The 17407-nt window shown below is 36.5% G+C and overlaps 2 protein-coding genes across 2 annotated transcripts; both read left to right on the forward strand.

Annotated features, from left to right (window-relative positions):
* Window positions 1-23: 23 nt before the first annotated feature.
* LOC108672357 lies at window positions 24-2663 on the forward strand. Its single transcript, XM_018160002.2, has 4 exons — window positions 24-271; window positions 943-1272; window positions 1424-1585; window positions 1729-2663. The coding sequence occupies exons 1-4, from the start codon at window positions 197-199 to the stop codon at window positions 2083-2085; spliced, it is 924 nt and encodes a 307-aa protein (XP_018015491.1). The 5' UTR covers window positions 24-196; the 3' UTR covers window positions 2086-2663.
* Window positions 2664-7034: 4371 nt separating this feature from the next.
* LOC108672354 (phospholipase A(2)-like) lies at window positions 7035-13262 on the forward strand. Its single transcript, XM_018160000.2, has 4 exons — window positions 7035-7073; window positions 9739-9899; window positions 12545-12704; window positions 13220-13262. Exons 1-4 carry the CDS (start codon window positions 7060-7062, stop codon window positions 13260-13262), a joined length of 378 nt encoding a protein of 125 aa, XP_018015489.2. The 5' UTR covers window positions 7035-7059.
* Window positions 13263-17407: the final 4145 nt, after the last annotated feature.

The raw sequence follows: 17407 nt of genomic DNA on the forward strand, positions 1-17407 counted from the left end.
CCAAAGTAAGGAATATTCACAGAGCGGATGCGGCGTGGGATCCACGTCAGATGTGAGCAGCAGTTCACAGAATCTTCGAACAAAAACGACGGGAAATGCAAGCAACTACCGAAGTCAAGGTGCTGGGAGAAGCTGGCAGGAAACTGAAAATAATCCACAAGCTTCAACCGAAAGAAGTTTGAAAAACAACGATCAAATGACAAGAAGAGCCGAAGATCAAACGAATGGTGATATCGATGATTTGTCGACGATGAACGCGGATCGAAATGAGGTTAATCGTTAATCAAAATATATTGTAATTTAACAAGTTAGATGTTACATGAAGAACAATATGATTCTTGAATAAGGTAGAGCACAACACAGATGAACACTTTTGAGCTGGAAGCTGCAGCAGGCGAAAATGCAGCAGGCGAAAATGTATTTGCAAAAGAAATTTTGCAAATAATAAGAAATAGGCTAAATGAGCTAAATTTGATCAGATTTTATCAAGAATTCTTTTAAGGGATTATTTATAAGTCAAGAAATTATTTGGAGGGAGGCAATACGTCAATTCCGCTACATGAAGTCCGTCTTGCACTTCGATGAATACGTAGATCACGCGTTTGTCGCGCCGTGGACTAGTGGAATAGGGCATGTTAAAAAGTTGACTCTTTCGTAACACAACTATGAATTGAGGGAAAGTGGAATAATATGCGGCCAGTGGTCGGCCTAGTCCAATTAGTTATAGCCGATCGCTGGCCATTTTTCGGCCACCTGAGAGCCGCCAGTTGCCGCAAAATAAGAGCTGGTTAGGATATCATATTACAAAGACTACAAGCTCGAGGGTATAGCGCCTAGCCGAGCTTAGGGCAGATCGAGGATTTCACACGATGGTCGCGAATACCTCGCTCTCAGACTTCGCCTCACTCTGACACGAGCCTTAAGTCTTTGTTTCGTTTTCAGAGTAATGGAGGCAGCAAATCGTGCTCTGCACCTGCACCGCCGCTTATAGAAGAGGCTGGTTCCAAACCCGCGCTTGTCCCAACTTCTCCGTCTCGCATCTCCGGGCAGCGAACCAAACGAAAGCGGACGCAAAGCTGCACGTTTTGCCAAAACCACGGCTTCACGATGCCGAAGCCAGGCCACCAATGCCCTAATACTAAGTGTCAGTGTTTGTTGTGTCGCCTTACGAGGATAGCGAGGATTGTTATGAAACACCAACAGGCGCTATGGAGACATCAGGCAAAAGAACTCAACAAAGCAAAACTTGGCCACTTGGCTAAGTTACGTCAGGTGATTTCGTGATTTCATTCTGCATCATTTGGTCATAGATAATTTCAACTACTATACTAATCCTACTATAATACAAAAAGTAATGTAAAATCTATATAAATATGTATTATTTCGTTTAGAAACAATCTCATCAAGTCTTACCTTCGAACAGGTTTGTGACAAGTGTCGGAACCACAACCAGTTTCCCAAAAAACGAGGCCACTCTATTTGCCCGTTTGAGCAATGCACGTGCCCTTACTGCACACTCACAGACAAACGACGCTATGTTATGATGCACCTGCAGAGGATCCGAAGGGCACAAGTCACTGCTATGGTGAGGAAATATGTTTACCACTCTATTGTGTATTTGGTGGCCTTACGTCATCAGATTAGCTATTCTTAGCCTTAATTTGTTAATGCAATTTTTGTTGTACTCGTTGTAAGATGCAATTAATTCATTTTAATCAACTTCTTCAGGCAGTTTTTGAATCTGATGAAGACGACATGGAAACCGAAGACACAGATCATGGTCGAGGATCTAGCAAAGAAAATTTCGACTTCCCAGCCGAGGGTCGAGAAGTTGCGGCTGTCATCGAGGGCGTGACGAAGGCGTTGAGAGCTCTGCCATCTCCGGTCAGGAAACTATCATCGCAAACTGCAGCTGATCATGAAACTCTGGACCTATCTCAAGAAGCTTCAGGAGAATCAGAAGAAGCATTGGATGAATCGCAAGAAGAATTAAAAGAAGATTTGGACGAGTCGCAAGATGAAATAGAAGAAACGCTGAAGGCTTTGGACGCAACTCCCGAAGTAACATCAATGGATGCTACATAAGCAGAACCTCGTGATGTGAGTTCAGAGCTCGATAACAGCTTGTGAGGTTAAATAAATGGACTACTTTAACTTTATGTCATGTCATCTACCAAATTTACTAATATTAGACTCCATGATACGTTTAATATTCGCCTGATATAAATATTTCTGTTTGTTGTAAATAATCTTAAGTTTTAAACCGCAATGAGACAGTATTGATTGAGATTAGATTAGATAATTTCCCAATTATCTAATTTTATTTCGAATAAAATTAGTGCAGCAATGTCATACTTCAGCAAATTTTTTCGTAAATGTTGAGGTCAAGAACGGAAAATGTGAACGACGCTTCGCTGTCAGTAGAGAAGCAGGCCTGAAATGCCCTTCGAAATTTTCGTGTCCATTCTGAAATTTCACAGATCAAATTCGCGAGTCAAAATAATCAAATAACTTCTAATATTATTTGTTTCTCCTCAGGTCAAGAACGAATTCATAAATGCAAATCATTTTAAAATCCTCATGAAAAGTTCATTTTCAAAGTACTAATGTAGATACTTCTTTTGTAATTATATTATTACCATGTACATATATGTACGTCATTATCTTCTGTTATCGTTTTTCCCTTTATCGTGTTTATGTTATCTTGCAGTCGTCTGTAGATTTCGAAAATGCTTAATTGGTAAAATACCTGAATCGTAACAGCGCTCGGCTCATTTAAATTTTATCTTGTTTCAATTTATTTTTAAAAATTATTATTATAATTATTCAGAAATTTAATTAAATTATAATTAAAATAATTCAGAATTTCATTTCACAGTATTCCATGGTTAATTTGCATTAATCAACTCGTTCACAAGTCGTTGTTGTTTAAATATTGCTATTTTGTTCACTATTATGATTTTATTTATTTGCGCGTCACCACGACCTATAGCGCGGCGGCCCCATAATCAGCATGACTTATTTCTTCACTGCCAATTACTAGTCTAGTTATTATAATACCATAACCTTGGTTTTAAAGACATCTAGTAGGTGCTTATGGCACTAGAGTAGGTGCTTAATTATGGCACCCTGCTATACGACACATACCTCGTATAAATATCCATTAGTAAAATCATTCATTCATGAACATTTTTTTATACTTTTATTACGTCCCTTTTTATGCATTTTTAATTCTGTGTTTCAATGGGTAAATTATCGGCTTTGTACGTACTTTTCAAACGATTTACTTCTGCGATAACATAAAGCATAACGTATTTTATTATTTTTCCTTGATTTTTATTCAATTATACCTTTTTTATTGACTTCATGTTACGATTTAAATTGTACCCATTCCATCACTGCCCATTCCAATTAACGGCTCCGCCCTCGCTATTGCCTATTGATTAATCGGCTTCGATTCCCTCATTGTAAGAATAACTTGCCATGTTTTATTTACCTTCAAGTGCTTCCACGTTTTACGTGTAATATTTAGGTAGATATTTTCAACAGTCCTGGTCTTAATTTAGTGTTTTTTCATAAACTTTAGTTACCGGGACAGAAATATTCGAAAGCAACGCAAAGATGGCTGGCTGAGATCATGTGGCCAGCATGCTGTACGTAAGTTAAGTGATCGAAGCACACGTAGTGCAAAAGATTTGAGTGAATTATACCGCAGAGCTGCTGCCTTATACCGGCACCACAATGACAGCTGATAAGGACAATAAGGTGACCCGAAAACCAAAATTTTTGAATTTCAGGAAAGCCGCTACTCGGTGGAAAAATTAGGTGCACAAAATTTCAGGTTGACAGGGAAAGTTTCTGAGGCTATGCCATTGATATGAGTTTCCAAAAATTGAGATATATCAAATAATTATGAATTTTCGTAATTTAATGTTCAGTTCAAAAATTCTGGATACGGAAACAATCAGTTGTTAGTTCACTAGAAATTTAAAGCAGAAGTTAGAAGCTGAATTCGCAAATAAAACACAGCGCTACAAAACAGAATATAAAACGTGTTTCTTTAATCTAGAATAATCGAATTGCTGATGGTGGAGCTGGGCTCTGAAATGTTTTCTATAAAATATGGTGAATTTTTGTAAATTGTCTTTGCTTTCAAATTTCTAAAGATATAATTGTATGAGATAATATATAATTGATTGATGTGAGCAATGCAAATTTTGATTTCGAATTTCTGCCGGCTAAAACGTCGATGAAGAAGCTTAGCTTTGAATCTGATGTTTCAGTAGAAATATGTAATTCTCTAGAAAAAAAGGTAAAACTTCATGATATTTTGCGGAATCTTGCGATCAAGTTGGAATTTTCCATTGTTGTAAAGCTCTAATTTCCATTTAATTGCAAGGAGATATTTTGGATTAGTGAACGAAATATTTTCCGACATTATAATAATTGACCAGATGCCAATATTATGAACTGATTAAGAATTAATTATCCGATCACTCCGTTGAAAATCATAAGTGTCTCTGACTTATCCAGCATTTATTTGCTATTAGAAGAGATCTAACGCTAATAAATGAAAAATGTGGTGATAAATATCATCAGAAAAAATATAACTCAGTACTCACTGCAGTGAGTGACAGAGAGCGCATTTTCTCGTCTGTCCGTTATGTGAAGGCACGGACGGATGGACGGACGAACATGACGAGCACAATAGCGCCTTTTTTCCATAAATGAGAAAATGCGCTAAAAGCTCTACGAACATATTTGTCTAATTACGGAAACGGAATTTAAATACCTGAGACATTTTACGCAAGGAACTTTAAATTTTCTTAGCGGACATTCAGGATTTATTTAAAAAAGGTTCGTCGTGAATTCGTTGGTTACAATTGGTTATGATGACGCTATTGGCTCGAATTTATATATAAGTAAGAAGAATTATCTCATAAAACTACGTGCAGATGCATTTGAGAGACCACTTCATTGGTTCATTTGTATGCTTCATGCAGATGAAACAATGAATGAATTACAAAATAAAAATGAAGTTGTTATCTCCTTCACATCAATTGAAGTGTCTATTTTATCTATTCGAAAATCCTATATTTGAGCATCACTCCACAAACTACACCGAATTATAAGCATATTAATAAAGCTAATGCGTGCTTATGGAAATTAAGCGAGGACAGCGATTATTGATACATTTGTTAGTGTTCGTATACATTTTTTAGCATTAAGAGGCCCACTGTATCACAATTTCAAACATTTACATAGAATTTACCATCGTAATGATGACCTTAAAAAATAAAAATGCATCTTGTGTTGTGACGGAAATAGTTCTAAAACGATACGAGCTAAGGAACTTTTTTAAGCGTTTTTAGAGCATTTTACTTACATTAATTGTAAGTAAAGAGGAAAGAATTAATAACTATATCTATCGACAGCAATGACATCCGAGTAATTGAAATGTTACTTTTAAATACCGCAGACCTTTGAGCCGACCATTTTCGGCTTTAGTTGGTAAACGAATTGTTATCCGTTTTCAGTCCTTATGTTCTTTCTGGTAAATGATTTTAATGAATTGTTTCAATTGTTATATATCTATTGATTCTGTGTCATCACGCAAAATAGATTGCAGTTATGAATATTATGTAAAAGTACGTAACATGTGGATATTATTCTAAAATTGTAATTTCCGTTTTTTACGCTGACAAATTTCCGTTTTTATACGCTGACAGATGTTAAAATGGATGTTCGATTGAATTTAAAACAATGTCAAATAAAATTTGCATATTGGTACAATAAATGTCCGTTCTTTTACGTTTTTAGGCACTGGGATAAAAGTTAGGGAATATTACAAACTCAAAAAATTCCAGGAATGAGTAACTGATGTAAGTAATCCTAGCAGATTCATGGCGGTTAGCTTACACCAGATTTATTGACATTTTTAAATAATCCTCCGTGAGTCACAATATTAAAGTATATGAGAGATAACTCATTTGATTTGCTCTATAGATAAATAAATTTCCGAAGACGCATGAACCTAGCATAATCATTTATATCCATCACTGTTGTCTATTTAATTTGAAATACGAGGGCACGCATTACGTGGAAAACTATCATGAGAGCAGTGTTCAAAATTTATAAAAATTGTTGCAGTACTTAAATAGTTCCAACTGATAACAGAATTGAAACTAAGTAAATTTTCTCGTTGCTAAATTGAATATTTTTCTGTAAGCTGAATAATTTCACAGAGAAATGTGTATACTATGTAGACAGGTTTGTATTAATAAAAAGCCACCAAGTTAAAATAGTGTTCTTTGTCCCTAAAATATTTTTAACGGTGCGTTGAGTCCTGCATGCCACCCGGTTGCTTAATCCGCCGCATTTTCCTTTGTTCATCCAAAATTCTACACGTTATTACGGAGAAGTTCTCCATAAATAAATTAATAAAATGTCAGAAAAAGTTACATACGTTCCTTGTCCCATTCCTCCACTAAATAAGTTAAAAAAATTAAAGTTTTCATGTTTTGATAAACATAGAACGAAATCCACCACAAAATTAAGTATTTTAATTTCTGAAATGCATGTTTAAATAAGTTTAATTGCTAAAATAGCTTACACATTCTAAAGAAAACTTTTTGGATTGGTAGACAAGTTTGATGAAACTTTTATAATATAAGTTTATGTCTGTTATACTTTTACAAGTTCGCGAAGATATTCTGCTCATTTTTAACCGGCCAAAGGTAGGGTATATTCAGAGGCATAATGAGGCTCTTACTTCATTAATCTCACCTGTAATACTGAAACATTCATGCCCCAAAAAAGGTATTTTTCTTCCGCAGACCAATCTTCGGATGACGCTAGGAGTAACATGCTTCAGCACCTCGCCCTCTCTTCCGTTATCAGCAAACTGCTGTACATGGCCGCGACTCTGATTTTAGCAGCGACCGTTGATATGCCTCCGGCTCTCAATAACTGCAAGTTAAATGAACAAGACGGCGCATGCTTCACTGACATTGCAGAACGCAGAGTCATTTTCTCGACGCCGCAACCTCACGATGTCAGATGATTGCAGACAGGTCAATGTGTTCAATGGACAAGAAATTTCAATGGCTGTGTTACAATAATGGTGTTAAAAATCCACAGAACAACATATATATCCCTTTAAATTTTGCAGTACCTACTTATAAAAAATGCAGTAGATTTTGCATGCAATAAAGTAGGACCTATTCGGATTGCTGTTTGCCTGAATGAAAATTACGTATGATCAAATACGGAATGTAATATTAATATATTTGTTTGTGCGAGCTGCAATTGATTGTCTCTAGGTGTTCAGCCAGAGTTGAATGAGACGCAGTAGAAGAAAAATGATATGGCGTCATTTTTTAATTACATACCAAAATTTGCCCTACCATTTTGATTAGTGCAGCTCGTCTACCTGTACCAAATTTGTCGGCGAGTTATTTTAAATCGTGTCTCACATTGACAGACGTCATGGCTTCCGCCTTGATATTGGAAGATGTTTTTTCCTGTTCCCGTAAAACTTCCGACTTGTTTTTCCATCGCAACTCCGTGTTCAGTTTGTAGGCAGCTGTTTTACGGTCACGGCTGGAAGATTTGTGATTTGCTTTCCTCCCAACATCGATTTTCCTTTGTGGCGCTACCGAAGTTAGTGATTTATCAGGTACGAGTTTTACCGACTAACGTGTGTGCATCCAACCGTTCACGACTTGCAACTCTATAGATGAATTTCATTGTCAGCTTCGGCTTCGATCGACCCTAAACTGGAACTCAAAGTTGCGTCAAGGAAACTTTGAAACTGACGAAGCGAGAAACGCAAAAACTGGCACATGACGGATGAGCCTCAAACTTAGAATGTTATTTGTAAATTTGCCTGAATGAATTCGGTCTCGATTCCATGGGAATATCTGTTTATGTCTGGATATTGCACTCGTAATGCTTGCAAAAGACGCCGAATGATTTGAATCATGAGGCTACACGTCACAATTTCCACCATTCTGACAACATGAATATTGTTTCTGTTATGGTTCAGATTTTGTGCAGAACCATGGATCTTGATTACGGCTCCATATCAGGTTTTCTCCACAGTAACAATAACTTGCTATATTGGCCTGTTGCCGATGCTTCAACAGTATCATCATGTCTATTTCAACCAGAATTTTCACAGCTCGCTGCTCCTATCTCTGTGATTTGAGCCATTCGGCCATCCATCTTGAGCTTTCCAAGGTTATTGTTATTTTGTCATTTTCCAGCGAGCTTTTGGTCGTCCTTTCTTGCTCCTTGCAACATTGCGCAGTCTTACCTTGATTTTTTTTATTATCAAAGTGATCATTCTCACCATTGCTGGATTATTTGAGTGAAATTTTTTTCAATAATTGAAATTAGAAACCATTTATTTGAATTTGCAAAGCATTATATCCGTGAAACGTTCCTGTCATTTAGGCTCCACAAATCATTTGTTTTACTCCAATTACTTCAAGTCTTAAGAATCTGTGTGAACTGCTGCGACATTACAGATTTTTTGAAGTCGGTTCATTCTCTTCTTCATTTTCTCGATATACTTTCCAAGTCTTTCCTTCTGTTGAAAGCAGAGGAGCTCTTCAAAGCAAATTAGTCTCTAGGAAAGGCTGACTCAGCCTCCGGCCTCCTGCCAGTCATTCGTTCGATTTTAATTAATCCCTCAAATTCGATTAATTCATTTATTCAGTGAAAACCATCCGTGCTGCAGTCTATGTAAAAAATAGAATTTCATCGTGCTCGCTTATTAGTTCATCTCTCCGATCTTTAGAGAGATTAGTAATTATTTTTTATACACATGGAAGTGAACAAACATTTCTATATGGGATAAAAAATCCGTGAAATTTGTAGTCTTGTTAAGAATTTTATATCAAGGGTATTGTAAGTGAAAACAACCTTATTAATAAATTTAATCTTAATAATTCATTTTGGTAATTATTACTAAGAATGATTTTTTTTGCTTTTCATTCGCATAAAATCTAAACTTCCTTCAGTTCAAGTAAAAAGTCGGTCACCAGTCAGCCAGTAAACCAGTTTATTTTTGCTGGACAATCTTTTTCTGATCGTGCTTGAATTTCGCAATGCCTCAAGGTAAGGCAACTCTTATAATGAGAACAAATTGAGCCCGCGCGCTATCATAACTGCCTCCGTTGTGAACAAAAACTGGTACCTTGCTGAGCGAGAAGCATGGAACATGTTTTTCTCCAGATGATATATTGCATCTTGCGGTTTAATAAAAAATTAACTAAAATAATCAAGCACACACACTTAGAGTGGAATGTGAAAAATACATCCACGCTTGTGTGGTTCCATCCCCCATATTTTATTAATACTTTCGAATAGCTCTGAAGAATAATAATGATGACAAATATCATTACAGGGAGCACTAAATTTTAAAACACTAATGCCCAGTGAGTCACTATTCAATGAAACTTTCCTAATGTGTACAGCGTGCATTGCCACTGCCTGTTATATGTTATATCAATGCTTTTTGTTTAGGATTTTCTCGTTTTTTTTTCAAATAGTCAAGCGATATTCCTCAGCTGGTGTAGGCCATTGCCCAAATTTTCATTGAAGAACAACTTCTACTCAATCATACCAATATTATACACTGACTTACAACCATAATGAAGTACCAGACCTGTACCTACAGCTCCAGTAGTCACTAAATCGTACTTAATAAGAGGGTATATGTTTTTTCGTCAGGCATTTGGTGGAGGTGACCCTGAAAGAATTATCTCGAGCCGCAACGCCTCCCTACGTGCTGCAGTCTGAGCAACTCTCCTTCGTCATCGCTGCTTGCAAGAGAAGGGATGCGAGGGCACTGGGGTTGCAGCGGCCCAATCGACCCCGTCTAATGTTTCCAGGTCAGTTCAATTGCGCTTAGAAAAACTGGTCTTATTGTCCAAATAGCCGCGCATTTTTTCAACAGCACAAGCTCAAAGCGAACGTAGCACCGATACGAATTAAGTAAATCGCTGTGTGGGCACAGTCACACTCGATTCGCTGACTGCATGTTACAAGAGCCTGTGTTCTTGGTCTTGCCAGGTATTGATAATCTCTTCATTAAATTGTGTTTCCATATATCATGCTTCTTAAACTATTGTTAATTTACTTTAATTAGATTTTGATTAAATGGCGAATTAACGGAAAATTAAAAGCCAGGTAAATAAAATGAAAGCTCCGAAACTTTTCAATCAGAATAAGATGATTGACCTTGCGCTTTTTCTGCTTTGATATTTAAATGAGTAAAGTAATTTCAATTTTAAATGTATCGCTTTGATCCTTATTAAAGAAAAATTCACCGTTTAATCTTCGTTCTGAAAATAAGAAATTTTCTATCATTGATTTTCTAGCAAATATTCAATCAAAACAATGTTACTTTTTCTAGTCCTATCCCAGTTTGGATTGCATCACTATTTTACAACTAAAAATGTAATTACCGATTAAAGCAACTATATTTTCAAACACTATATTATAGATTCATTATAAATCTTAAACTATGTTAAACATTATATCGTAGACACTTAATTGCTTTGCATTGCCCGATTTCAACATATGCAGACACAAGTTCTATAATATTTTCCTTATAAATTGAGGACTTAAGCAGCCAAAATAATTTCAATTTGAGCAAAAACTGGATTATTTTTCATGCACCTCGTCTGATTTTCGTGGCACAGCGAGCTGACTTTCATATATGAATAATAAAATTTTTTTTCGGTAATTTTTTCACTGACATTAGAATTGAAATTAAGCTCTTGAATCAGCATGGATTGTTTGTGGTTTCAATATATCTTAGATTTATACAAACGTTCCGTAATGCATATGCTACAATAGTCAGCTGCAATAAATATATATATTTCAGATTTAGAAAGATTTACATATAAAAAACTAATAAAATCTCAAGGTTGCACTTGTATCTTCTTGGTTTAAATGTATGACTCTTCACAAACATGCACACTTCATTAAATAAATTACACGACAAAAGCATCGAGTATTAATGACGATAAACATTGCATAAAATTAGATTTTTTTATTCGATGTTCTTGGAATAAATTTCAAAAATTATCAGAGCAAAATCATATGAGGCTGTGGCAAGGAAGGTCGAGCTAACAAAGGCTGCAGTTGACGAAGGCCACATACGTGCATTTAAAATGCGACGAGTTTTTCTGACTTGTTACATGGGCATCACTGTAAAGCGTGACCTGGTCCAATGCGCAGTGTTGACCGACAAGTTTTTTGTGTCCCTTCTACCTTCAAAAACTGGTACACTGCCCCATCGCGTGCATGAAGTTTAGAAGAAGAAGGGATCGCTATGATATCTCTTGGGCTAAGTGCTGCTCACTGCGGCATCTGATAGTTGCTTGAAGGTACAGAGGCTCAAACATGGAGGGACGAGAATGGATATCTCCTACTAGCAAATATAGCGCTTCTTTAAATACGTAAAATTAACCAAGCATGCCAAAGTACTAAGCTCACCTTATGACCCCAGGTTTTAAGTACTCAGAGTTAGATTAGGAACATTAACCCTAGGCCATGCTGGAAGCACCACCCTCGACGGCTACCAAGCGACGCCCACTTGCGACACCGAAAAATGAACTGAGTTTGCCCGCTCATCTCGGTGCTGCTGCCACTGCAACATCTTGGCGATCCGTTCACAGCCCTCAATAAACAGTCATTTAAAATGCTTGTAAATGAACAAATAATGTAAAATCGAAATGGCACCTGCATATAACAATTCCATAACTCACCTTTTAAAATCAGAGCAAGTGTTTTCAAAACGGCAGACTGGAAGATTGAAACCTGATGACTATGAACAGTTCAGCACCTGCAATGACAAATACCAGCAATGGAGCTACTACCGCCTGAATAGGGCAGCGCAAAGGGACGAAGGCGAATTTTGTCACTGAACTTATTAACACGGCAGCTACATTAGAACATCAAAAACATTTCCGTAAATCAACAAATAAGTTCATTAAGATTATAAAATCAAGCTGGATGCCATAACGAAGCTCGCACCGTTCATAATTTAGAAATGTTATTAGGTAGGAATAAAAGTTGAATAGGTTACTAATTTTTGGAAAGGAGGTGATTTTCGTAATTTTTATTGCATCATCAGTAGATGCAGGAAGGTGTAACGTATGAAGTTTCCTGCTTGAAGGTTGATAGCAACACGGCAGTATCGTATAGGCTTTATTGTAAACATAATAACGAACAATGAACAAAACGATGGATACGTATGCATAACTCTTGAAACGAGCTTCGTAGCTGATAACTAAGGTACGGGAACATTGCTATGCTACAGAAAGGTTGACAGAACATTTTTTACGAGCAGGTACCAAGTGGTGTGTTGCTATGCTACAGAAGGGTTGACACAACATTTTTTACGAGCAGGTACCAAGTGGTGTGTTGCTATGCTACAGAAGGGATGACACAACATTTTTTACGTGCAGGTACCAAGTGGTGTGTTGCTATGCTACAGAAGGGTTGACACAACATTTTTTACGAGCAGGTACCAAGTGGTGTGGTCCAGGCGATGAGGCTGACAGTTTTGATGACCTGGGTGAGCTGAGGGAGGTGGACGCCTGCTGCCGTGAACACGACCAGTGCCCGGACAACATCAAGCCTCAAGAGACCAAGCATAACATCACTAATGACTCCGGCTTTACAATGTATCTTCTGTTTATTTTTACTTCCAATGATGCTATTTTTGTTGAGATATCTTTGAAATAAACGCTGATTTCAGTTTCGATATTTGTATTAAGGACAATTTTCTAATAATCTCCATACTATTTAGATTACAGTTTCATGAGTTTCATTTTAATTGATTTGTCACAACCATTCTGTTTTATACCTAAATTTAAAAATAAGCACCATTATTCATGAATACAAGTATATGTCTATGAATGAGACCGATTTCGATTTAACTTGTGTATATAAAAATGCCTTCCATTGTATCGTGATGTTCTGCCAGTCAATTATTTAAAAGCAGTATCTGGGCATTAATTGGATAAAATGCAAACTTCTCTCCCCTTTTCCTTTTTTCTGACGGCAATAGCATCATGTTAATCGAAGCGTTTCGTTTATTCACTGCCAGGCTTGAACTCATAAAATAACTGGTCGGAAGGCAATAGACCGAAATAGACCTCGAACTATGCCCGTTTAAGTCAACTTCCAAACTTTCCAGGCAGATATTTGAACTCAATCCAGGATCTGAGGACAAATATTAATGCTCTAAAAATAATAATAAAGTTTTAGAGCATTTTTAGAGCATTTTAGATATTTATAAATATTAATGCTCTCAAAATATCATTCTTTGGAAAGAGTTCTCAGAAAATTGTCGATACAAATTTCAACTTCTGCTGAGGAAGCACAGGAATGCCATAAGTCATACCTCGAACGACCAATATTTAATTCTAGCTCACATGTCCTTGGCACATCGAGGTCATTTTTTGCAAAAGATCATTCCGCTCTCGGGAAAAAGTTCGCAACCAGTTCAATTTGGGAAATTCCGGGCCATGCGATGCTTTATTCATACTAGAATGTAAGATTACTTAAATCTTCACTTCTTTGTTAGCTGAAAGAGAATACTTTTGCTGGCTCAGTAAATTATTCATGGGTATATTTATTTATGAGTTGTTTATGAATTTAAAATGAAAGCAAACTAAAAGCACTTTGCCTAATGTATTTCATTTACTTTCGTTCATTTTTTATCACTTTTATTTGAGATCAGTCATTCGATGGAACTGCTTAACTTGCTGTTAAACATTATTATGATTGAAGATCTTGAAACGTTTAAAAATTGTTTTTGATTTGCACACCAACTGAAATATTGGAGAGGCATAGCACACAATCTCGGACAGATTCATGACTTTACAAATTACTCAATTCCGAATGAGTTTAAAAGTGTAAAAGATCTTATTGATATTAAGATGGAATGTTTATATCGTAAGATTTATTAGCGTCCTCTAGTTAATATTATAGAAATGCTACGTTTATTATATAATAGATCATATTTTTACTTTGGGAGATGCATAGAATCGTGTTGTTTGGAATATCCCATCGCATGATCAAGTTCTTCTATTTAATATTTGTCGGGGAGAAATGTTCACGGATTTTTTAATGCCTTACAACGTTACAAACAAAATTGAGGACGAATGCCGGGTGCTCGCAACCAGCAAATTTTCTAACCGATTTCATAGGAACTTCTTGGACAATAAATTTTGTATAACAATATATTATATTATATTATATTATATTATATTATGTTATATTATATTATATTATATTATATTATATTAACAGGCGGCGAGGCAGCAGAAGCAGTTGGCCTCGCCTATTTCTCAACAGGTTTCATTAAGTGCTTCAGGCTCGCTCCTCCAGTTGTGGCCTGTGTCACGTGGTCCGGGTGATTATATTTAGGAAAACCAATTAAATTCTTAATGTAAGCAATTTTAAGCTAAATTTATTTAACAACGAAACATAATTTTCGAGAGGCAATTATCTACATAATTTTCATAAAATTTAACTTAAATTATCTAGGATGATGTAGCAAATTTAGCACGCTTCAAATATGGTGTAGGGAATTGTGTCCCTGTTTGCAGTAAATGATTTTAAAAAAGTTACGATTATTTTCGCATTAATAGTTTTTAATTTAAATATTTTTCTGTTAGGCACAGCCAACTTACAACTTACTTCTAAAACTTACTTCTTGTACAATTTACTTCTAAAACATTTCCAAAAGAATAAGTTTGAAAATTCTAACTTTTTATAGTTTCTTTGTAATTTCTCCTATTGCGTTACTGAAAAGACGTTGCGCAGAGACTGCACACAGTAATCTTTTCTCCGTCTCAGATGTTAGAGAGATAACGTCTTTACATGTGTGCATATATGTTACATAATGGCAATGTGCGTCACTGTCACACATTACGCAGTTCGATTTCAGTCGGAATGTTTGCACCAAATATCTGAATGAAAAATCTAAAGTACATTTAAAAGTAACTCATAATGGTCTAAGTGTAAAAAAATCTCAGTTGATGAGTGTGACCTATTAGATTTGCTAATGATTTTTTTAATTTAAAAGATTTTGCAGAAGAGACATGTTTATCTTTACAAGATGATTAGGGTTAGCGGAGTATTAATAGTTAAACTGAATTCGATGCCGTACTATACATATAGCCTATATATTATTTGTCTTTTTAAACTTTTTACTTTTCAACTATTTGAACAGGTTCTAATAATACCATCAATTGCACAATCTCCTCAAATGAAGGCATCGTTAAGAAACGACAAAATATCTTTTATTCGACATAGTGCTGCTAGAAATCTTTTAATAACCTCCAAATTGCTAATAATGAGGCATTACAGTTTCTTCCGTTCCGTATGTTTAAAAATAATAACCTTCTAAAATGTACCTCACATTTCAGGTTTTTTCGAAGAACTTGTCAAGAGTACAAGTTTAACTCGTCTGAAGAACTGCAGTGGCAGGTTTTTGACTTGGCCAATTTTTAGCTCCCATCGGCCAATCGACAACTGCGACAAAAAAATTAACGTTTTCGGCTTCATCTTGAATATCATTCCCCTGTCGTACATCGCATTTTGGATGAAATGTAGGCAGACATTAATGTAGCGAATCATTGTAGTAAATATGCATTTATTGCAAACCCAATAACAGACATTATAATATTATAGGCTCTGTAAACATTATGAGAATTATTTCTAAATTTTGCCCTTGAAATTCATCGGTTTGGGGTTTTTTTACGCATTAAAAATTCTATATCCTTTTCCAAACGATTTAATTTCTTCTAGTTCGGGTCTGAATTGAATAAAAGTTAAACTGCGAGCTGACAATTATTGAAATCACAAACTGCAAACAAGTTCGTTCTTGCTCGTCAGCATCCGTTCTGAAGAAACTTTTTGTAATGAGGTTCACCTTGAAGCAAAAATATCACGAAGTAAATATTCAGAACTTGATGAAGTTGACAATATTTCGATCTACTAAAAGCAATTTGTTGAATTTTGTATATGATTCAACAACTTGTGCGCGTGTGTGTGTGTGTTTGTGTGTGTGTGTGTGTGTGTGTGTGTGTGTGTGTGTGTGTGTGTGTGTGTGTGTGTGTGTGTGTGTGTGTGTGTGTGTGTGTGTGTGTGTGTGTGTGTGTGTGTGTGTGTGTGTGTGTGTGTGTGTGTGTGTGTGTGTGTGTGTGTGTGTGTGTGTGTGTGTGTGTGTGTGTGTGTGTGTGTGTGTGTGTGTGTGTGTGTGTGTGTGTGTGTGTGTGTGTGTGTGTGTGTGTGTGTGTGTGTGTGTGTGTGTGTGTGTGTGTGTGTGTGTGTGTGTGTGTGTGTGTGTGTGTGTGTGTGTGTGTGTGTGTGTGTGTGTGTGTGTGTGTGTGTGTGTGTGTGTGTGTGTGTGTGTGTGTGTGTGTGTGTGTGTGTGTGTGTGTGTGTGTGTGTGTGTGTGTGTGTGTGNACGGAATAGGATCTGTCTCTTATACACATCTAGATGTGTATAAGAGACAGAAATAACATAATAATAATACATAATAATAATAATAATAATAATAATGATAATAATAATAATTATAATAATAATAATAATAATAATAATAATAATAATAATAATAGCGGTTTCAGCGTTTATTAGTCCGCAGGCCTGTCGCCGATTCTTAACATCGCAGAACATTCACAGTATTTTGCGGTCTCGAACTCGCAAATCACTGCTACAATTCTGCTGTGCTTAACCGCCCGGCCTCCTTGCCGATTCTGACCAGAAACTGGCGCACAGAGCTGGGATCGAACCCGCACCTCTCTGCGCCAATCCTGGTACTCTGAACTTTAACCACTGGGCCAACATAGTGATGTCGGCACTAAGGAGTAAGCCTGGTGTGGCCTGTCGCCGATTCTTAAACTTTTTGTGACTTGTTCACAGAAGATCTAAAATCGTGTCATTTGACCGGATAACTCAAGACTGACGATAGTTTGAATTAGCTACTAGACTGTCTACCGGGTTCGATATGATGCTAGGCATTTCAAGGTTGAACATATATTTTTTCACAGCTTTATCTAGTCTGTTCTTGAACGCGTTCATACTCGGAGCGCCAACGATGCAATCAGGGAGGCTGTTCCACATGTCGGTGATTCGAAGCGAGAAGAAATGTTGTCGCGTGGACAAGTTTCAGCGCAGTTTTTTTTAGTTTATAGCCGTTGCCCCTGGTTTAGGTTCTTGTTTAAACTTACAGTCATTCTTCGGGAACCTTGTATAAACCATTCCATTAGTATACTTGTATACTTCAATGAGTTCCCCACGCAGACGTCGATAACTGAAGCTTGGAAGCTTCATAATCTTTAGCCTTTCTTCATATGACCTGCCCTTCAA

The sequence above is a fragment of the Hyalella azteca genome, unplaced genomic scaffold (assembly GCF_000764305.2).
Source record: "Hyalella azteca isolate HAZT.00-mixed unplaced genomic scaffold, Hazt_2.0.2 contig3773, whole genome shotgun sequence".
NCBI classification, from domain to species: Eukaryota; Metazoa; Arthropoda; class Malacostraca; order Amphipoda; family Hyalellidae; genus Hyalella; species Hyalella azteca.

Bases quoted from the DNA above. Each gene is read 5' to 3' on its own strand.
- LOC108672354 (XM_018160000.2), top strand. The intron at 9,900-12,544 runs GTCAGTTCAATT...TTTTACGAGCAG, and splicing joins ACCCCGTCTAATGTTTCCAG to GTACCAAGTGGTGTGGTCCA. The intron at 12,705-13,219 runs GTATCTTCTGTT...CAAACTTTCCAG, and splicing joins AATGACTCCGGCTTTACAAT to GCAGATATTTGAACTCAATC.
- LOC108672357 (XM_018160002.2), top strand. From the start codon at position 197: ATGACAAGAAGAGCCGAAGATCAAACGAATGGTGATATCGATGATTTG. The intron at 272-942 runs GTTAATCGTTAA...TTTCGTTTTCAG, and splicing joins TGAACGCGGATCGAAATGAG to AGTAATGGAGGCAGCAAATC. The intron at 1,586-1,728 runs GTGAGGAAATAT...CAACTTCTTCAG, and splicing joins GGGCACAAGTCACTGCTATG to GCAGTTTTTGAATCTGATGA.